The 22,904-nt window shown below is 44.0% G+C and overlaps 1 protein-coding gene and 1 long non-coding RNA gene across 4 annotated transcripts in view; one reads left to right on the forward strand and one right to left on the reverse strand.

Moving 5' to 3' along the window:
- Positions 1–847: 847 nt before the first annotated feature.
- trrap (transformation/transcription domain-associated protein) overlaps positions 848–22,904 on the reverse strand; it is a 101,227-nt gene continuing 79,170 nt past the window's right edge. For all 3 annotated transcript variants that reach the window (XM_088936654.1, XM_088936652.1, XM_088936653.1), the window contains 6 exons: positions 16,830–17,055; positions 16,396–16,613; positions 14,232–14,416; positions 12,829–13,032; positions 8,753–8,947; positions 848–2,692 (listed from right to left, as the gene is read on the reverse strand). In XM_088936654.1, coding sequence (XP_088792780.1) covers positions 2,408–2,692; positions 8,753–8,947; positions 12,829–13,032; positions 14,232–14,416; positions 16,396–16,613; positions 16,830–17,055 — 1,313 coding nt within the window. In that variant the 3' untranslated portion in view covers positions 848–2,407. The remainder of the gene's footprint in view (positions 2,693–8,752; positions 8,948–12,828; positions 13,033–14,231; positions 14,417–16,395; positions 16,614–16,829; positions 17,056–22,904) is intronic.
- LOC148818266 (uncharacterized) lies at positions 14,190–14,866 on the forward strand. Its single transcript, XR_016094418.1, has 2 exons — positions 14,190–14,436; positions 14,637–14,866. It is a non-coding gene; the product is annotated as an uncharacterized LOC148818266 (long non-coding RNA).

Below are 22,904 nucleotides of genomic sequence, written 5' to 3' on the forward strand. Positions count from 1 at the left end.
ACCCTGCCCTTAACATTGCAAGGGTTTCTATGCTAACATGATGCAAATCTTAACCTTTTTCTTGACAGAATAGCACTGGGCCAATATGTTTCAAGAAAAAGTGCTGTGGTTTAGCTTATTGCATGGCAGCAGTGATACAGTGCCTTTGAATCAGGCAGCACACAGGCACTCCAATCACTGGAGTAATGCATCATTCAGCAGCTTGTCTCGCAGCTGTCAGCCCCCTCTGCCAGACAGACCATCAACTCTGACTGGGGAATAATGATCTAACATAGACAGAATGCCTCTTGGAGCATTTTGCATTAATACAAAATGCATTTATGCCATTAAAAAAAGAGCATTTAGTTGAAACATATCTTCAACACAAGATGAAATGCATCACATACACGCTCTGTTTAAAATTTCTTGGTCTTAGAGCAGCGCATACCAGAACTGCAGAAGTACATACTGTACTCAGATCTTCAAACTAACAAGATCCTCAGCTCTAACGGAAGCTCCTAGGAGCATCCTTCCTTGAAGACAATTTCCATAGTGTTCCCAAATTTAATTTATACAGGACGCATGTGCCAAGCATCTCAGTGCAGTGGTGGATGAACCCAGCCGTAAAAGCTACAGGTAACTAAAGCTAATGAACAAAAGTACATGTGGTATGCAAGTGTGAAAGCTCTTTCATAAAGACTCACAATAAATCACTAGTTTGTTTTCCTCCTGCAAAGATAGGGAGCAGCAGTGTGGCAAGCATTCCTCCATTTCCAAAAGCACCTGTAGGAGGTTTCAATCAAGAATTGAACAGTAGCCTTTACAGTTTGTTTTGTTTCTGAAGGGTAAGCAATACCCATTGAGAATCTTTAACAAAAAAGCATTTTATTTCTACAAAATGCATCTGTACATCTCAGCCTGAACCCCAGGAATGGAACATTTTGTATGTGTTACAGTACCTTTACAAAATTTGGTTAAAAAAGGTCACAGAATTTCATAGTTCGAATACGAGCATTTCAATTTTTAACAAATACATAAGTGTTTATTTCATTCACTTGGTTTATTTTTTTCCTCATCTTCTTTCTATTAAAATGAAGTATACCTGCTGGGAACTGTCACACTAGTCTATGGAGACTCTTACTGGCAAAAAAAATCCAGATACAAAAATATAAGCTGCATTTATGCTGCTTTTTGTCCTTCTTTGAATTTGATCACATCCAGTTAGTCACTCGCATGTAAAATTAAAAATGTTCAGCATGGCCTTCAGTGGAGATTCAAGACAGGCAGGAACCACAGTTGGCGACATGCAAAGTCAAGAAGGCTCCTGCATGCTGGAAATCTCTCTAATGGACAGAAATACTGACCCTTCAGTTCAGGTTTGTATTACATTTAAAAGGCAGTAACTCAAAAAGAATACAGCACATTATTCACATGCACTGCTTAAGTAGAATTGTAAGCTGTACTGAACAAAATGATATTGAGACAAGCCAGTGAAATGATGCTGGATAGCCTGTGCTCTTGTAGACTGACCTACATGATAACAGTTTACAGTGCTTCCCCAAATCAGTGATTCTTGTACTTCTGGTCCCTTTTGGCTATGATTGAGCGTTTTATTTCCAACACAACCGGGCTGCTCGGAAAACAAACAAAAAAAAACACAACCTTTAAATCTACATTTAAGGTGTGCATGTAAAACATATTTAACTGAAATCCACATCTGGGTATCGGTATCTCCCGTCACCTCCTTTAATTGAGGCTACAGTTTCACAGATGTGTTTCTCTATAGAGAGAACAACAGCAAGAGGAAAAGGCCTGGGGGGGCTACAGTAATTGGTCTGACCTTTTCCTCCCCAGCAAGGCTGCATGTGTGTGCTTTGCACACAATGTCTCAGCATAAGCAGGTGGATTACAGCACCTCACTACCTGATGTTACAGCAATTGAAATCACAGTATGCATAATAATAAATTAAAAAACCGCCCTTCAGAAATGTCATTTTCAATAAATGATTCTGCTTAAGCTTTCAGCTGAATACTGTGCTCTTTATACCGATGCAGGACACGGGACAGACAGCTTGCACATAGCCCCCTTTGACGCGACAGTGGGACGTCACAACAATCAAACCGCTTCACGCACTTCATGAGATCCGTCTTGTCCAGTGTGTTAGTAGAGCACGATTCCCCCAGGCTGCCACACGGCTCTAACAGAACCGCTTCCACAGTGCATTCTTCAGTGGGCACGCCTCCCTGGCTACAGTACCTCAGCAGTCCCAGAACAGAGTTAGTGCCCCTTCTGTATCCTGGGTTATTGTATCCTGGGCGTGGGTTAATCCAGCATGTTTGCAGCCCTAAGGTGTGTTACTTGAAAAAGACCCCTTTACGACGCCCATGGCCCTCTCTCCCTGTGCGTGTCTCCAAGAGCACGGCCAGCCTAGAGCCAGGGGTGCCAGGCAGGGTCCATGCGGCAGAGGTTGTCCAGGCTGTTGGCGGCAGCGACAAGCGTGTTGACCTTGCTCTCCCCACCCTCGAACTGGGCCAGGTTGTGCAGCCGGGTCATGATGGCCGTCACGGCCTTCTGCACCAGGGACACCAGCTGCTGGCTGTCCATGTTCTCCGGCTGCCCCGCGGGCGACAGGGGCATGGAGGTGTCCTCCTGGGTCTTCTTGTGCCAGGCGATGATCTCGTCACGCAGCACGGCCTTCAGAATCCCATCCACCTGGGACAGGGACAGGAAGAGAGCGGAACAACCTCGAGATTAGAGTCGGCTCTTGCAGGTGATAAATCATGTTATTTTGACGTTCTCTATTATTTTTTTTTCCGGTCTTTGCAACACCAGCAGTGGTAAAATGCTCCTGCGGCATGTCCATAAAAATTTTAACAAGCTGCTTTGAGAGTTGAGGAACTTTGAGACACAAGCGAAGACTGGGGGCTGTGCTCGGCTTCTACAAAAAAGCCCCGAATTTGAACAGCTTCAAACAGTAATCAATACCTGTTACCTAGGGCAACAGCAAACTAGGATTGGTCGGAGAGATCTTCAGAGGTTTAGTATTTTCTCACATGCTTAAAAAAAATCATATACTGGGTCACACAAAAACTAAAATCCCTCTTGACCTTATAACTTATACCTTGTCCAAATGCTCTGTAAAAACAAACATCAAGTCCACTTACTAATTAGACATTTAACATGTAACACCAGTAAATGTTTTATGATCCTTAGCCAGATGACCTCTTAATCTGTAATTCATAATATTTTCATCTTGAATCTGCTGCTTAATGAAGTTCTAGACTGGATGCTTGTAATATGAGAATGAAAAGTAACAGAATTGGTACAAAAAACGTGTTGTTTTACACTATTTGACAGGTGAAAAAATTGCACCTGTAATTTGATTTTACAGTGTAGCATTGTTTCTAAATTAGGCAGTAGTTTGTGGATTGCACTGTAGCTTGCATTCATACAACCAAACTCAGAATGGCATGTCTGATTATGTAATAAAAATCAGTAGAGCTTATGGCAGAGCTTCTAATGGCATAAGATTGACAGGGGATTTACTTCATATTTTTTTTAAATGAGCTCCATTTTAGGTTCTAGGTATTAATAGGTCTAATGCAATATCAATACCCAATATCACCATCCCCATCAAATGGAACAATAAGGTATCACTAGACGTACATTTCTTAATCGTAATATAACACAGTCATGACATCAACTAAAGATAGTTTAAGGAAACATCTAACCCCAAAACTTGCCTTTCTGCATTTACTGAAACATTCCATTTAATCCCTTTGAACATACTTGAATGAGTTAAAATGTTTGTGAAAAACAATTGAAATGCTATCCTAGGGTACTGTAGCATGCTGTTGTTTTTGAAACCTGCCCCAGTGTGAACAGAATCAAATGTAACACCCTATAACCTCCTGCAGCTGTGCAGCCTGCATGGGGCCGCAGCCCAGTCAAGCTGAGCACTGCAGAGCAGGCTGAACCTGTCTAGAAGACAGCTCAAGAGCGCCCCCCGCAGGGCCACAGTCTCCCCATCCTCACTACTGGGCAGTTCCAACAGCCTGGCCATTGCAGAAAAATGGGCCGATCCCATTCCTGCATAAGTCATTTCAACATCAGCTCTTAAAACTAAGAATGAGCTACATTTCTATCAACTCTGTTGCAAATAGTTCTTACAATAACAGAGGCCTGTTAAAACTAAGCAAAGTCATGAAGCTGTTCCTCAGCTCAACTTCAATGTACTGCAAGGCTCAATGAGAAGAAAGGAAAAGAATGTTCAACTTGGAAGATGCAGTGCCTTTGTTCACAAAGAAACAATGCTGCCATTTTAAATAGATTATGCTCCTTCAGTGCCAGAGAGAGCTTTAATTTCTGGCAAACAAGTGAGATGCATGGGTAGAATTTTATGAACAAACAGATCAAAGGACTGCTGAGGTATACCAGTCTTAACATGAAGAAAACACCAAAAAGCACAGCCAAATATAAAGAGGAACTTCACAACATGTTCAGTGCTGCTCAGGCAGATGTGCAGATGCAATCTGTAAATGAGTCTTGCTGTCTCTGCAGGTTAAACTCGAATGGGACCATGAATTAAAGCCATTGAACTGTAAGAGTGACTACTAATCACAACTTTGTTGTATGATTACAGGCTATATTTACTTCTATTTATTTCTCCAGTAATTATTGCACCCATCTGATGAATGTTCTCTGCCATGTGAGTTACAAGTGTGCAGCTGGTAACATGCTGGAAAAAAATGAATCAAGGAGCCTTGTATTGTGCCAAGCTCAAGAGATTTGCTTCTGGATTAGAGTCACAACGACTGTTGGCACAATGTTTTTAATTAGAAATAAGATATTATCACTTAGTACCAATGCAAGAACTGTTTCCTCCCTCTGGGTCTTTAAAACATTATCTCTAAATTGGAAGGAGTTTTCAGTTCCTAAGACTTGAAGCTCAAAACAAAGTGAGGAAAAAACTCTCAGATTTGTAGGCACGACTCCAGACAAGTCTATTCATAATTTATTTTTTCCCCATTAGTCAGATACCTCTGCTTGGATATAGGATGACTGCCTACTGGATATCTGATGCACAAGCAGTGGCTCAGGCTATACTGCACACAGGTCTTCATGCAACACTAATGGCACACTGCTAATGCCCCTTCTGTGGCATCAAAGCAAGATGTTTTTTTTTTTACCAGTTTGCCTCCACAAAGATAGATGTGACAGCTAGGAAGAAGTAAAGTCTTCGGAGATTTCAGCTGAAGACTCTACCGCACTGTGAATCACTACAGGACACGGTGAGGATGCTTACCTGCCATCTCCAGCAAAACCCACCAACGCAGAAACCTCAAGCCAACACTGCACTGAATCTGTGTCACACTGAAAGCAGGGGAACAAGAACGATTCCCAGCACATAGCAGCTCAAGCCACTCCACGTTTTACTTCGTCAGTGTTGTCTGTTCATACCTGCAGCTCATGCAAAATCGACAACTCTGGAAATGGTAAAAGCAGCCGGCCAAAGCAAATACACTGACCAGAAATTGATTGTCTAGGAAAACAGATGTTTCTGGACGAAAGAAAGCAGTTTTGACATCCTGAACTAAAGAAGGCAATTCATTTTTATTCTATCAAGGAGTTTAGCTCCTAATTTGATGACAGACATAAATGCAATATAAACAGAGCTGCAGGCTCAGCTTTATGAGACTCGTAAAGGAATGGCAGCTCAAGTAAGATAAAAACATTGCTGCATCTAGCTCCGAGCACAAATAAACCGAATGGCCTTTTGTAAATCACTTCAGTTCGTCACTGCTCTCCTTCAGCTACAGGAAGGGTGAGCGTGCCTTAATAAACCCCTCCCGGGTGAACCGCGCAGAGCCGCGTGGGTGAGCGCAGGTCATGCAGTCTGCGGTCCCTGGCTCTCCGGGGGTCTGCGGGCCGCGGGCCGGACGGCCACATCCCTGTTTCCGAAGGAGTAGCAGACCTCAAGTGGAAACATCTGCCAGCGGACTGGAACCTTTGACTTTAAAGCACTGCCAGGCCCACGCGCTTCAGACAGGAAAACAAATGTTTTTTTTTCTTAATTATCCTTTGACTCCCCCCTATTTCCGCCCAGGACATTCCAAAATGTGCTGCAGCACACTCGTACTCCTGGCAATTAAGCTTTATCTATGGTCTATACTGTGTATGGAAATTATTTTAATATGCTTTGTTCTTGATGCCTGCAAAGCTGTTCTGCCTATGCAGGTTTACTAAATGCACATTGAAACACCCTCAGTAATGCCTTACACTTAAATCAAAGCTGTACAGTTCATAAATCACACTGACAGCTGCACAGGCAGTGAGCGCCAGCACAACTTCCATTCCCTATCTCCAGTGCGGTTTCCTTCCTGTCTGCACTCTTTAATCAGGTGTGTCATTTACCTTATCTTCACATCATGGCTTATTCATGCAGTACTTCAAAATTACAGATGAAACAGCAAACACAAGTCACCCTTTTCTTTAGGGCAGGTATAAAAGATTCAGTTTTGTAAAGGTTTGGGAAGTTCACCAGTCATTCCCCTTGGTGTTCTGAGATTTTCTTCTCAGATGCATAGCACTGTGAGCTAAACATGCTGCTAGCTGTGGCATTTAAGGGCACATGCCGATGAAACACCTGCTTAGTAAATGACATCTAGTCACCTTGTGCTTCTGTATTTTTCCATGTGTCTTCCAGATCTACAGTATAGTGGATTGAGGGATGTGGGAACATTACTGCTAAGAGCTTCGAGGGGGAGTAGCTCTGGTTAAGATGTGCAAAGGAATGAGTAGAAAGTTGAGAGAAGAGGTGAAAATGGGGAGAATTAGGCAGAAACGTGAGGGACAGTTAACATGGGGAAGTATGAAAAGTATCAACCTGTAAATGAATCCTTTGCATTTCTCCATTTACAGACTAGAGTCTTACACACCTCTTCTCGTGACCTGAGCCTCCATGTCCTGGGAATCACCCTCTCTTTCCCCTGTCCTCACCCCACGTCCTCCTCTCCTACCTGTGCTCTCCCCCTTCCTCTCCCTTGGCACGCTGCATGGCCGAAACACAGTGTGCTCTTCTGTCCAGCTTAGCTTTTTTACCCTCGACTTGTTACCTCATTAGCTCTGACAGCTGCACAACAATTAGAAAGCAGAACCCTCTAAAGACTTGCAGTTGTGTTTCTGCAGAGGTTTCATCACTTGGTGTTAGTCACATGACAGAAAGAAAAACATTCATGTCACCTATTTCATTTTTAAATTTTGCTTTATTAGAGGTTATTAGCCAACGCACTGGGTTGTGTTCACAATGGCAAAATCCATTGGAGTCACTTATTTATATTTTCTTTAATCCGCGGAAGGCTTATATACCTGATAAGCGCATTCTGGATTTCCGGCTGTCGTTCATATTGCTCACAGGTACTGATCCTGTGTGATGTGTGAGCAGCTGCAAGGTCAGGCAGCGAGGGTGAGGGTAGGAACCAGCTGAGGGTCACTCTGGTTCTGTATACACACCCATAGAAGGCTTCACAGCTGAAACGTTCTGTTTTCTCTCTTCTCTTTTCAGGATGGAATAAACCTATTTCTTGTTCCTTTGCAGACTACGCATGCTGACGTAGCTACCCACCTGAACTACTTCTTATACAGATGCTTTGTTAATGGAGGAGTCTGTTAATTATAATCACATACTGTATAGGGCATGTGCTTAATATGTGCTCTTATTAAATCTATTTTTTGCATCGCATTTAAAAAGCAGGCTACACAGATGTATCCATACAGCCAGTGAAGAATAAAAATATATCCTCTTTCCATCTCTTTTAGTGTTTTAACACAAGGAAAAGGTGGAATATTTTCTTAGTTGTACTGCTGCAGGGTCTGCTTGTATTCTAATTGTGGAGATTCCTTGACTATGCTTTGGTTAAAAGCAGATTATGACATCATAAACATCTAAGGTCAACCTCCTTTTTTTTAATGTGATAAAAGCTCCTGACAAGTAAAACATTTAATATGGTTGTGTGATAATAGTTTTTCATTGACCTTACATACTTAATCTTAATAAAAAGTGCTTCTAAAAAGGATTGTGTTAATAAGTGTGACAAATCCTGAGGTGCAACAAGCAAGCTGACTACCTTGGATTTGAGGTTTTAAAATCTAAAGCAATCAACTTAGAGAAACACCAACATCTACTTCAGGATTCAAGTAATTCCATTCTCTCTCAAGAACCAACTTAAAATGGTTTGAAAATCCTTATACCTGTAGCTTCAAGCAAACAGCAGTTCACACATCTCATGTAATAATCGATACTGTAAAAAATCCTTCAGTTTTTACAGATGATGAAGCACTGTGCTTACAGATTTCACCACTGATCTTTCCTTGGCCTTAGTCACCCACCTGCCTTTCTTGGAAAGTAAGCATCTTTAAAGTAAGCAAGAAAATGAGATTTTACCATCAAGATCACAGAGGTTCCCAATGACTATAAATGGCTTGTGGACTAAGAGAAATTGAAACTGCACATGATAAATAGATAAAGCTCATCGCTTTGAAATCCCAACAAAGAAAAACACCGCCTTCAGATGTCTTCTTGCACCATGAGAGTGTTCACATTATACCTAAAGAATTTTTTTCATGGTAAAGTCAACACAAATTCCAGAACCAAGCTTAGAATCAATGGCAGCCACACTCCCACTCTGAGCTTTTCTGCGCTGGCATGACCTGAGCCCGACCAGCAGAGCTGTCTGCTTCAGCAGGCCCTCGTCGTAGAGACTGTGACCTTACCTTGAAGTTGGGCTGGGCAAAACAGCGGGCAACAGCAATCATGGAGGCGGTCAGGGGGCCAGAGACCCCGATAGTGGTCAGGAACTCGGAGATGTTGGGGGTCAGGCGGAAGGGAACGGGGCGGTTGGCGTCCAGGTCGCCGGTGGCATCGTTGATGTCGAAGCGGAAATACGCCACGTTGAGCTTGCCAGTGTCCTGCCATGGCGATAAGAGACGGCAGTCTGATTAAAACCATTTCTAGGAGCAGCACTGCTGAAATTCTGAGATAAAAAAGCATTAATGTTGGGCCTTTGGGGGGGGTTATGAACCATATCACAGCTGGCATCCCATTCCAACATAACAGCAGGAAGAATTTGCACTATTAAAATGACAGAATTATTTTAGGCAAGAGAAAACGTCAGAAGAATGGATGACCAACAGGAGCAGCTCTGAAATACAACAGCCTCTTTAAGGTTAATTTAGCACTGGAAATGACACTTGATGACAATACAGGATTTAATATTAAAACAACTGCATGAAAACACTGGCAGCCATGGCTAGTAAAACTAGTGAAAATCACTGCATAGGTTTCCTTCCCTTAAAAAATAATAAATTCTAAATACATGAAGCCTGTTCCTTGCACACATCTCAGTACTGATTTGAATGCATGGGGGTTTGAGAAAGAACATCACCATAAGATGACAATAAAAACCAGCAGCAGGCCCCTGCAAGACAAATTCCAAACTTAATGTCTGTATTTCAACAATGCAGGGTACCTGTTGTGTAGATTAATGATGGGTTTAACAGACTGATTAGCAGTAACCCCAGATAACCTTTTACATATGGAACATATTGCAGTCCTAGACTAAAACTCATCAGGCTTTGAGAAACAAACTATACCAAGAAATCAATTGCTTTTCATTTGAAAGCAAACAAAATAGTTGATCTGAAATAGTCACACAGTCAAAGCAATTGGTGCCCATTTCCCTACATATCCAAAGGGTGAATCCATGTAGCGACCTATCTGTTAAAACTGCATTTACCACCGAAAACCAGGACCTGGCAGAGTGCTGTAATTCTATAAAACCCACTCTTTGTTTTTATGTAAGTGTGTGTTATTGAGAGAAAATACAGTGTTATTGGAAGAAGCTAGGCTATTCTGACAGCTTTATAGAAAGCCGTTTAACTCTATTATTTACCCCAGTGACCTCCAGCTCCTGAGGTCAGCCGCTACCCGAGAAGGCGCTGATAAGAGGCAGTGCTGCTCCCAGCAAGCCCCCTATTCAGGCTGCCCGCTATGAATGCTAAAACCGAAATCCAAGCACCTCGCGCCTGGAAGCCGAATCCCAGATGCTTCCCTGCTGGATTGAGGAAGGGAAGGAAAATAAAATAGCTGAGATACAATTGCACTTGAGTCTTAGTGGTAACAACCATGCGATTAGGCTATTATGGGTCTGCTTCGATAACCTCACCGCCTCCTGTGCTTGTACAAGCTCTGTGATTCAGCTAAGCTGAACTCCAAGTACCAGTTTGAAGGATGACAAACGTCTGATACAGTCGTACTGTCTGGGCATTAGAGGGGGCATGTTCTTAAATGTACCGCACATGCACTGTACACCAAATCAGCAGTAAAGGAACTAATTATACCCATAAGATTTAGTGTAAAAGATGCAGGTTAGGTCCTGGGACTCCTGAATACAGTGTAGACCAGTGGCTCTTAACCTGAGGTGTGAGACATGCCAGATTTTTATAAGGTAAATCACTGAAAACCAGTTGAGTCAATGATTTTTGGTAAGGGGTGTGAGAATATATTTTGAGAATCAAAGGGGTATAGGCTGCAGAAAAGGTTAAGAAACACTGATCTAGACACTCGGAAACTGTTTTTCTTGAATAAAGTAACAGTCCACAAAATCAAAGTTGCTCAGTTTCTGTTGCTGCTGCATCTAAAGTATTTAATGCAGCATTAAAGGCATTACAGTATAAAAACTGTTCACACTTCTGTTTAAGCAATATACATTGCGTATTTCTGTATTAGTGTTAATGATCATGAATGTATTAATGTTCGTATCCTGTATTAATATATTAGTACTCCATAGTATTCTCTATGGAAATACATCAGAGCATTGCTAGACAGAATAGCAGCTTAAAGGGAGAGACACTACGTGTGAATAGAAAGCAGATCAGACACAACATATCCGTGAGTCAGTGTTTGGCAGGGTATTACTGGACCAATGCAATTCCAAGGTTTTATAAACGCCAAAAAAGAACAAATACACAACCTAGTAAGAGGGATGTCTATGGACTGCATTTCAGGATTTTGGCATTTTTACATTTTCTTGTATATTTTTACCAATTCCTGATTTCCATTGAATTGTTAATGCCGCACATTCTGGGCAACGAGCTTTCTGAATTCTGAACCAGCTGTCAAGATCTATGCTTTGGGCTCTTGCGGCTGTGAAGAAACACAACCTTGAGTGAGGAGTCTTAAGTTAGCGGGTGGGCACAAGACCTGTTGCTCCAAAGACAGGGGTCATGCTGGCGTACCAGACACAGAGCCGACGTGCGACGGAGACCCTTTCTGGACGAGTTCAGGATGCAGTCGGAGGATTTACTATGCATGAATGCAGAATGCACCAAATTTGTTTTGGTTGCTAAATGCCAGGGGGGTTTAGTGCTTGCTGGTTATGGAATTTCCTGTATTGGGAATGCTAGCACAACGGAATGCTACAATCAACTGTAAGAACAAATTATGAGCTGGTCTGTTTTTCAAGTGAAGTGACCGGACATCCTGTTACCTTTTAAAACTGTAAAGAACTACAGGTATCCAATACTTGAAAAGGTCTATACAAAAACAGAAAAGTGGAAATGACAAGTTGCCACAACTAGGCATTGCATGAAGGGGAAAAAATAGGAGTATACATCAGTGTGAGGAAACCAAATTTGAGCAGACCTGAGCCATCAGCCTGTGATTTAAGAAATACCCAACTGCTTAATTGTTTGAAAGATGTTTGACTGCTGAAATTATTTCTTAACTCTTAGCATTCACATTAGCAAATTTAAAGTTTGGCTGCAGGTTGCAGAATGGTTGTAGGTTTCCCGTTGCCGTATAAATTAATAGGAATGGGATTCATGGTCATTAAAGTGTGAAACAAGTTTCTAAAACTTGTGGGCAAACAAACTGCACTGGCATTGCGTGCGTTGAAAGAATAATTTGTAAAATGAGGAAAAAAGCATTCCTCTTCAGCCTGAAATAGGTTAATCACAAATCTTAGTAAACACTAAGATATTTCATAAAAATCTATTTTTTTCCAGTGTAAATATAAATCTCCTAATCTTTTAACATTCTCCACATAATCTCTCTGTGATTAATGGGATCTGTACTGCAGAACACTGCAATAATGCAAAGACAGACCTGATGCTGAATTCCAGATGCCCAGTGCTATCAGCTGCATTTCCTGTCAGCAGAGGCAGATTAAGATTGCAAGCAGCCAGAGTGTTTGACAGCTTCGTTCTGAATAATGACTTTTAAATGTGCCCACTGCCCAGAAGGATTCCAAAGCCTGCTGTGGAGCAGACTAGCGCAGATACTATCAGCTGTACGCAGTCAATTTAATTGAATGCTTTGCAGGTTTTGGAGAGTAATCAAGTATTTTTGGCATGGGATGGTCCTTATCATTGGAGCAGCCTAATTAGACACAGGAAGTAATATCCTGTGTACTGAGTGAGGAAACAAGGTAGCACTGTTCTCTTGCTCCAAAAACACAATTAACCCCCCAACCTGATGTTTTTTTCCCCACAAGGAAAGTGGGACCTTCCAGGGTATTAAAGTTGACCTATTTTCCAAATTAAGCTATTATTCATTAGCACACATCTGAATTTACTCTGCATCCACTCACAGTTCTGTCTGTATTAACGACAGACAACAGCGGCAGAAACGTACACAGGGAAAACCTCCACGAGTCCCAATAAATTCATTAGCCAAAGGATGACACTGCTAACAGCAGAAACCAGCGTTGATCTCACAGGGTAAAGGGCCAGTGCATGTGACTGAAACCACCCCGTGGGCGTGGCGCTGAGGCCGAGGAGCCCGGGCCCACCTGAGCGATCTGCAGCATCTCCGGGTTGAGCCGGTTCAGGTGCAGCACGAACTCCGCCAGGCCGATGAGCGCCAGCTGGATGGTGAACATCTTCCGGAAGGTCCAGTAGTCGGTGGCGTTGGGGAAGGTGTGCAGAGCCCACTCCTTCAGCATGCTGCGAGGAACCATGTTCCCCTGCACCTCCTTCAGGATGTCCCGCAGAACCTGGGCAGCAGACACATGGACAGGGAGAAGCCTGGTGATGACTGGTGCACTGCAAGTATGAAGTACGCAGGTGACCTGCCTAGTTAGCAGCACTGCTAAGAGTTTTGCTCTTGCCTGAGGCACAGCTGGGCTTTTAAACCCCAAGAGATGTTCAGGTCTGCCAGTCAGAACCCGACAGTACGAGGATGTTGATATGGGCTTCCTCTCATGAAATACACACACTGAAAAAAACATCTTCATAACAAACCCATATTTTTGGGTTATTCGACTCCTCTGTTCCTACATTTTTGGCACTACAGCACATGGCAGTACTACTGGCTCACCCATCTAACACGAGGAAAGTCAGTGCAAGGAGGGAACAGCACTAAGTGAACAGTTTTAATTTTCCAAGAGTGAGTTGCAGCACAATCCTAATCAAAGAGCTGAAGGTCAGCCCCGAAAGGCCTAAACTGCTGCAGCTCTCTGCCTCGGAAGCTGCTACACATGCAAAGTGTGAATTGCTTTAGAAGTGAGAATGTACTTGTGATGAGTTCAATTAACCTTAGATTATGAGGTTACAGTAATATAGCCTCATTATTATAACAAAGCTGATTGGGATCAGTTAACAATGTGAGTATTGTAGCCATGTCCGTGCATGCATGCATTTCAAACAAGCTCAGACAAGAGGCAGTTTCAGTATCCTCCAATAGCACCATCATGACATTTCTCAAATTGCCTGCAATGTATAAGCTTATGTTTTCAGGGAAAGGAGAAGAGTGAGCTGTATAAGTGTGTATATTTAGATGACAGCTTTGTAGATATTCTCCCCGTATTCTCCTGTTTAACTAAAATGGTGGCTTTTCTTACTGTTACAAAAATAAACTTCCAATTAAAAAAAACATAAAGGGTGATCCAGCACCAAACAATTATTTTCACTTATCAGGATGTGTTCTGATCACTCCTAGGTGGCCTTTGCCTCACCTGCCTGCTCTACACACAACACTTCTCCATTCCTACACTGGGCAGACAAGTTACAGCAAGTGAATCGTGCTGATATGAGGGCATCCCTGCAACATGGAGAAGGATGGCAAGAGATGGGTACTGTGAGTGTGGGGCTCAGCAGTGCTGTCCCTGGTGCTGCAGTGCCTCTGTGCTGAGCTGTCCTTGGTGCTGGGAAGCCTGCTTGCTGCAATGCCTGTGAGCTTGAAAGATAAAGGTACCTGGTGGCTGGCCTGCGTCCCCCGGGCCTGGACGGTGGCCAGGCGGTCGTAGTAGCGGGAGATGGGGTTGTCGTGCTCAATGCCCTTCTTCGCACAGCGCTGCTTGTAAATCTCCACTAGGGACAGCGAGGAGGGGTTGTCCTCAACAAGGCGCATCTGAGGGGAGACCGCCACCACTCGGGGCACTGCAAGGAAGACCCAGCAGGTATAAGAAGGCATGGCTCCGGACTGATAGGGATGACGGGCTTGTTTGAGCTCAGAGACACATTTTAAATTATTTCAAGTAAAACAAAAATTCCCAAGACAGGACTGAGCAAACATTTGCCCAATCAGGCGACAATCAGGCTGTGTCAACACTGTCACACTCTGCAATCTCTCTTTTCTCGACTCTTCCCACATCTACAGTCTCACAGGACCGGGACCTGGAACCCAGCCCCTGAGCAGGACTGACAGGGGAGAAGCACCAGCTGTACACCACTGATCCACAATCACTGGGCCCGCGGCACTCGGGTTTGCTTTTTCACTGGGAGTTTGTGTTTCTATCCTGTGTGTGCACATGGACCACTGTTTTCTGTACAATACTGTCAACTGCTGTGTAATTCTATAAAGCACTTTGTGGCAAAGGTGTTATAGCAAATCAAATGACTGATCGTACACATTGTTCTTCTTTTCAACAGAGAGTCTGATATGACCAATGACACAGAAAACCATTTTTATCCTGCTTTTTTAAACCTCATACATAAATAGACACATTGTTGTTATATCAAAATTTTATATAATGTTATATAGTTTCATAGAAATAAAACAAGAAGAAATAACCAAACAGTTCCTTCTGTAGGGCGAATATCCCGTATGACATGAAATAGCCACGACTCTCCTTACTGGCCAGGTGAGGCCGGGGAGATGGCAAGGCAGGTATCAAACCCTGCACCTTGCGTGTAACTAACACAGTGAGTCTCCTGGGCTGGTTCACAGAGTTCACATCTCTGTCCTAATCTCGATTGTATCGCACAGATAGTGTGTGGTGTTGTTTGAGGGAAAATCTTTTTTATCCTAAGGGACAGCAGAGGACTTCTGAAAAGGAGAAGAGTTTAGAGAATTTAAATGGGGCAGAAGGCTGTGAATCTGAGATGGCAAAAGAATGAAGAAAGCCCTCTCTGTACTGCTCTCGGCACTGATTTGTTTCCGATAGCTTCCCCTTGAACTTTGACCTGGAAGAGGTACGACCCTGATAAGACTATCATGGAGATGTAATTTAGATCTCATCTTCCCATCTCCCTGGGGCTCCCAGACGCGGTTTTCTTCATTCATCACAGCCCCTGTATCCTGCAGGTACTGCTCCCCGTTTCATTCTCGCCTCCTCCGCTGCCTCCTGTGCCGCGCAGGCAGACCGAAGCTCTGCCGACCCCAATCTGACTCTTCGCCATCCTTTGTGAGAGAACGGCTCGCAAACACTGCACTCATAGTAGCTGTGACCTGTTGACTCCTTCAGAGCAAACTGCCTCCTAGCAGCTCGTGTTGCCAAGCAAGCTGTGCTAAACCCCCTCAATAGTGAAGAGCTCTTTATCAAAATAATCCAGAAAAGCTGCAGTTCAGCAAGCCTCCCGGGTGGGTGGTGTCCATTCTGTGCCTGTTTGACCGATCTGACACTCCATTTGTGCTAACCGCACTTACAATTACATAAATCACGATCAATATTTCCAGGAGGAAAGAATATGCTCTGTTTTTCTGCCCTCGTGAGCAGCTGCTTTAATAAGGGGTTTAGTAAAACGCACTGGGAAGAGATCAAATTTGATTTCACACTGAGCGCAAAAAGCACTTTGAGTTTCTAATTAGGAGATTCAGCTGGCAGCATGGAGCTTTAGGAAAACTATATGGGAAGACATGGTAAAAGAGATTTCTCCTTCCTGAATGCTTAGGTATTCTGAACAGCAAAGAGGAATAAAGTCCAGTAGAACTTTCGCAAACCCAATCGCGTCTTCAGCCGCCAACTAATATTTCTAAGAGCGGATTTTGAAGCTACAGACAAGGCTCTACAAAGACTTGCAGTTTTTTAAATTCGGAGATGTTGCTTTAATTCAAAGGCCTCACGCTCAAGCTGTTTTGCCCCTTGCAGCTGGGGGGGGGGGGGCAGGGGGTGCAGTCGGGGACTGAGGAGTCTCACCTGTGAAGAACAGGTGTCTCTTGGTGGTCTCCTTCCTCTTCTCCAGGCAGGGGTTGAGCAGACGCAGGAGCTGCAGGACCCTCTCCTCGCGGCGCGACTCAGTCAGACAGGCGTCGTTCATCACCAGGTAGGGGTAGATCTTGCCGTTGTGGCCGCGGATGTAGAGCCGGCGGGCGGCTGTGTTGTGCTTCTGGACAATCTCCACCCGGGGCATGAACCTGGAGGAGAAACCAGAGGGCATCAGGCGGTGTGTGCCTGCATGTGAGCGCTGAACCCCATATATTCCTTGGCCCACCTTTATTAATGTGGCAGCAATTTTGCACTCTGCTCTTAGGCTTTGTGACCTCATGGTACAATTGCTTGTCAACCCACACTCCCCTTCAGCAGTGCACTCACACGGCTTGCCAGCTCTGATGCCCCGAGCCGCAGCGTACCTGGCGATCTTGATGTAGTAGTGTGTGGGCTTGGGCATGAGGAACTCCCCGGGGATCTCCACCTCCGCAGTCTGCGCGGAGAAGTTACTGAGGAAACGGCACTTCTCCTCGATCAGGAAGAATTTGGGCAGCTGCTTCGTCTTGGCCTCCAGGATCTTAATCCACTTCTTCAGCTTGGAGATGAGGTTATGCAGCTTCATGGAACCCGGTACGCTAAAGTCAAAGTCTGAAGACAAGGTTCAAAGAGAAGATCTGAGGTTAGCAGTGGTGTCCCACAGGGGAGATCAAAGCGCTCACCACACACAGGGAGGGGTCAGCGCGGCTGTAACTGCAAGACAGCAGACGCCAACTTCTGCAACTCACTAAAAACATCTTAAGTCCTGCTCCATTGACATCACGCTTCTCTTTCACCTTCAACCTTGACACAGACTGTCAATAGAAACCAGCTTACTGAAAAATATTCCAGCTAACACAACTAACGAGCCTTGCTCTTCAGTAATCACAAACCACAGCCAGGTGTTTACCTTTCACTGGTCTTTCATGAACAAAACAAAACAGCTGTTTGTTTAGACACGGGCCTTTGGACCAGATTTCTCTGAGCTATATACACCTTTTGCTCAAGAAGGCAAAAAGTTTCTAAATAAAACCTCAAGGTTGTTTTTTGTCATCAGTGACAGAGAATGTAATGAGCTCCAAACTGCACTCTGGATAGAAACTAGAAAAGCTAGAAAGTTGCTCAGTCTCTTCCCACTGGAAGGTCTTTGCAGGGCTGAGGTTTAGCCTCAACCTTCACGCCAGCTGTGAGCCGGAGACTTTCAAAGCCTGCCAGGCGATGCCTTGCTCTGCATGCTGATTGGGGAATCGTTCTAAGGAACGTGCATATTTAATGACACTTGAAGAGGCATCGGATGTTTTGCTTGACATTTTGATTAGAAGCAGTTTTCCTAAAGTAACGCTAAACCCCCCCTCCCAAGCTGGGCCATGTCCATCCGAGTCAGGTAGCCGAGTCACACTGAGACCGCTGCAGGCACGCTGAAAGCAAGGTACAGATCATCTGGAATGGGGCTTACACATCAGACATTAACTTTCACGCAGGGGCACTGCCAGTAGCATGTACCTCTAAAAAAAAATCATATTTAAATTTAAAATCGAGATGTACAAGGGTTTAGAGAAAATCCCTAACATCAGAATTTAGGGTTTTTAAGGCACCTCCACTGTTCGGAGTTATTCTATAGAAAATTCTCAGAAATAAAAATTCAGAACACACAGAGGGCACTTTGCTGTAGTCATTTTCTTTACAGAAGACAGATATTAAACATTGTGTATATTACGTAACTAGTGAATAAAAAAGTAGTACCACGTACAGAGCTTTTACGATTAATACTTCTTAACTGACTAGTAAAAGGCTTGCGAGACCTGCTGGTTTTATATATAGCTACAGTGTTTTCTCCTTTCAGATTAATGAAGGACCAGGGGAAAAGCTTGGAGATTTTTTTCCCTCATGCTTTCTGCTCCATGTGCAGTTTGATCATCTGGGAATCGAGTTCTTGGAGAAAACAATCTGTCTCTTCTGGCCAGTGAGTCTGAACAAGAGAATGTTTTTTAAATGAATAATGCCTTCGGTGTGGAGGTGGCCTGGCCCTAAATATATCGTAGGTCTCTGGCAAGATACTGTTCCTGCCCTCCAGCAAAAGAAACTCTGTGAGCAGAACTCAGCACGCAGCTGAAAACACAGCAGGTTTCAGCCACCCCAGCAACCAGCTGTCCCTCACGACACCCACAGTCCTCCCACTGCCTGAGAGCAGCTCAACAACCTGGAGACCACAGGCAACAGCCAGACCTTCTTTAAAAATGATAAAAACTCTGAAAACGGGTATGAGTGACACCAGCATTCAAACAGCGCTTCCAAGATCATGGATATTTCTCAAACTAATATCAATCCCAGGTTAGAAAAGAGACCCAAGATATACCTGATTTCGTCCTACTCGTACCTACTTTTTGATACTTTTCCAGTTAGAATCACAAATCATGGGTTACAAATGATCAGCCCCCTCCAAACATTTTCCCCATTTTCACAAAGCCTTACAGAAGATAAAATATGTCCTACACTCCAGAGCCCTTTTCTCTTAGATCAAGCAGCATAGAGATGCAGCCTCTCTTCAGGAGCACTATAAAAAACAAAAAAAGATGTCCTGAATCCTCTTGGAAAAATAATTTGGCAAACTGAGTCCCAGATGTTTGCCTCTAGCTGTACAAAAAGAAGTCAGTATAGCTGAAGTTAAACCTGGTGCAACACGTTGATCACTCCACTGCTCTGGTGGAATAAAGGGCCGTTGTCCTGTGTCTAAAGTGTTTAAACTGTCTGCCACACCAGCACAGCTCCTGCACGTCCTTCACCGACCTTGCCTTTAACCTTTAACCCCAAAACATGCCAAGTGAAGCAAGACAGGCCTCCTAAACACATCTCAAAAACCGCTCGATCAACAGAAAGCAACTGCTGCATATGCAATTCTAAAATGCTACCACACCACCAACCAGGACAAAAAAAAGACATTTCAAAGTGGAAAAGATCACTACAGAACAGGCTGGTCATGCAGAACCTGAGGCAGGCACGGCTCATGTGGATTATTTAGGGGAAGTTTGCTTCCCCGGGATACAGCAGGCATTTCACATGTGTGCACATCTGTGTACACAGGCATCCGCTGCTGCAAGAGGAACCGGCAAGCAGCAAACAGGTCCGCAGCTCACAGTCCAACAGTGGAAAGACGGTGCAAGAGCCCTGAAGAGAATGCAAGGCAGTTCTCCAGTGAGAACAAGGATTTAAACTGTTCTGCATGAGTGGCTGCACTGGCTTTACGTGAACGCTGCAGCTGGGCAGGGCACGACCTGTGCTCTTTGGGGTTTCGGGATGTGCAGCTGGCGATGGCTGCCTTGCTCTATTTTCATCCTCCTTCTCCTCATGCACAGCAGAAAGTCTCAGCACCGCAGCCCCCTTTGTTAAAGAATTAATGAGCCGGCACAACAATTTGGTTGACAGATGCTAGTTTTTATCTTGTCTGTGTCCCTGTCTCCCCCTGCACAGCCCCATTAGCTGAGGAACGAGAGAAAGAGGACTAAGAAGTAGGAATGGAGAGGAAGAGAAAAGGGAAGCAGACAAGGAAGAGAGGGAAGAGGAGGAGGAGGCGGCAAGAGAAATGAAGCAGGGAGTGGAGAACAGGAGAGATGCAAAGGGTGGGAGTGCTCAGGTGTGAGCAAAGGTCAGGGCAGGACTTTTTACTTGCAGTCAATGTATTTTATCATGAGGATTTCAATGCTCCTTCTAAAACAGGTTTGTAGAACTAAATAAAAATACATTATTCTTTAGTACCTTAACAACTGTTAGGTCATCTGTGAAATATTGCACAAAATGAATTATTTAACTAAACCCTGTAGCAATACAGCACATCTTAAACCCGGTAAAACAAAAACAAATGCTTTCACGGATCTTGTGTAAAATGAGGAAAATGGCCAGACCACAAGACAAGCATACTCTGGGCTCCTGAAGGCTGTTGATACAGCACACATTTAATAAAGTTCAACAGCTTCTGAACATGAGCTCAATAATCTTAAATCTTCTCTAATTATCACGCCTTAAGATGGGCATGATAATGGCTCCATTAAAAATCAACCATGTCCTTCAACACTGACCTACAACCTTTAAGCTCCAGTAATGGCTGAGAAGATAATGGCAGCATCTTGTTTGAGGATTAACCTGGGGAATGTTATTCTCAAGAGTTTACATGGATAATCCAACAATTCCATCTAAATGACAAGAAGCATCTCTTTCTTCATTCTCACGCAACTATAAGCTACACGTGTGTCGAAATTCAATGAAGGTGAGAAATGAGGAGACCACTCGGCCGAACTCGAGTGTGTGGTTGCTAATACTTGATCATCTGAAGATCACATCAGTTCATCCACAATAAAATACCAGATATTTCTTTATATACATATGCACGTGTGAATGAACTAAAAATTCACATTATGGTTTGAGTTGCCTTCAAATGTTCCAGTGTATTACACCAAAGAGGAAGCAGTGTTGTGTTACAAGCACTTACACCTCTCTCAGTCTGTGTCACTGGCCTCTTCAATACTGGATGTCTTGTGAAGGGGACACGAATGTAATAGTGCTATTTGGAAACTGTCACAGGTTGACATTTCATACCTCAGTTCCTGGCAGTGAGATTATTTTACCGATCAATTCTAAAAGAGAGATCGAAAGAACCTACATTTTTCATCACTGTGCTTGCAACATAAGATTCAGCACACCCTGCAAGAGCCCAGTTTTGGGAAAGGAAATCATATATTATGTCATATATGACGCATATTACACTCATTAAAATATTGAGGTGATTCACCTCAAAGGCTTCCAGTCCATATCCATTAGCTAGTTTTTCCAGTACAGTCTGAAAGGCTGTGCCCCATTTGGAAGGAAGAAATAAAACAAGAAAATAAATTGCACAAGCCAGTTCTACAGAAAGAGCAGATCCCCCAGGGTCCTTGCTCAAAGGATATAGAGTAGATTTTGGGGTTCTCTCATCGGAGAGGCATGCACACCGAGCCTCACGCAAACCCAGCCCTGGGCGGAGCTGCCTGGGTACCCCTCGCGTGGAACGCACCAGCAGAGATGGCGCCAAGCAGCGCTGCCCCACTGCACGAAACGCCTGCGGTTGCCGGTCACCGGAAAAAAAAAACGTGCGCACCTCCTCTTTCGTGTTTCCGAGAGGAAAAAAAATTAATAAAAGGCAAAAGAACAGAACGGCTGTGCCATTCCCGAACAATCAACACCATGTCAGCTACTACACAGACCTTGGCAGGCACGACCACCGTCCATTAAATTAAATCACATGGTTCAGAACCCTAATTATTTACTGTCATGCAGCTCTTATGCCTGGGAGAGAACACTGCACCAAACACAATGTAGGACCAGCTATGTAGGTCAGGACCACGTCTGCGAGCAACATTCCAGCAAATCCCATCAGACTGTCTATTATTTTTACATCACGGTTAAGCAGAAAATGCTCAAAGAAAACCTGCTGCTTCACCTGTCTGGGGCTGACGGCTGTTCAGTTCCCCTCTCTGCACCTCCAAAGACATACACCAAGGTCTCCCATCTCCCAGTGGACAAAGCCTGGGAAAAATGCCCACTTTCAGGCACGTGAATTAGTCTGCCCACAGTCTGTTCACCACGAAAACCTGGGCCACGGTTCACCACAGAAGGCTGCTGCACCGCGAATATTAACTTCAATTTTAACCAAGCAGCACACTGGAAGAAAATTTAGCATGAAAGTCAAAAAACTTTTTTTCGTTAATCTGAAGGTAAAGAGCCTTTTCATTAAATAATAAAGCACTGAACACTGTGGAGCTGCTGTCTTGGTTAGTTCTCCCTCAGGTTTTCAGATGCAGTCTCCTGGTACAACAAATGAAATGTAACAAGCCGGTCTGCGAGCAGTGATGCCTGTTAGATGCAGTTACCCCAGCACTCAAGCTGGATCACCAAAATCAGTTTAAGACGCAATTAAATGGAAAACACTGAAAGCAAAGTCAGCCTGACTGGCCTGCTGGGAAGGCTTCCATTTCTCACAACAGAGCACAGTGGTGCCCTACCCATTCCTACATCTAAGTGACAAGTCCACTACGCTGAACTTCGCAACGCTGAGTAAAAGATGCATTTTATACTTCAGTTTTGTTTTCAGACTAATTTAACAAGCAGTGCCGCATGGAGTGAGCGTGTTTTAAGATGTCACACACTTCAGGTTTTAAGCATCTGAAAAGCATGCAAGGAGGATGAACTGGTCTGTACAGTGAACGACGCTGGACCGTGCAGGGACGCGTCAGTGTTGAGCTACAGGACTGTCAGAGTAAGTAACTCTAAATACTCTCATTCTGACAGGCCTGGACCATAAACAACAAGAAAACTCCTCCGTCATGGACAGCAGGGTTGTGTTCTCAGCTGGGGCAGTCAAAAACCCCACATGACAAGCACAGAGCTCTCCCGGCATCATACAGCCTGTCATCGGTTAGGTGATTCTGTGA

This window comes from Atractosteus spatula, chromosome 18 (genome assembly GCF_055471065.1).
Source record: "Atractosteus spatula isolate fAtrSpa1 chromosome 18, fAtrSpa1.hap1, whole genome shotgun sequence".
NCBI classification, from domain to species: Eukaryota; Metazoa; Chordata; class Actinopteri; order Semionotiformes; family Lepisosteidae; genus Atractosteus; species Atractosteus spatula.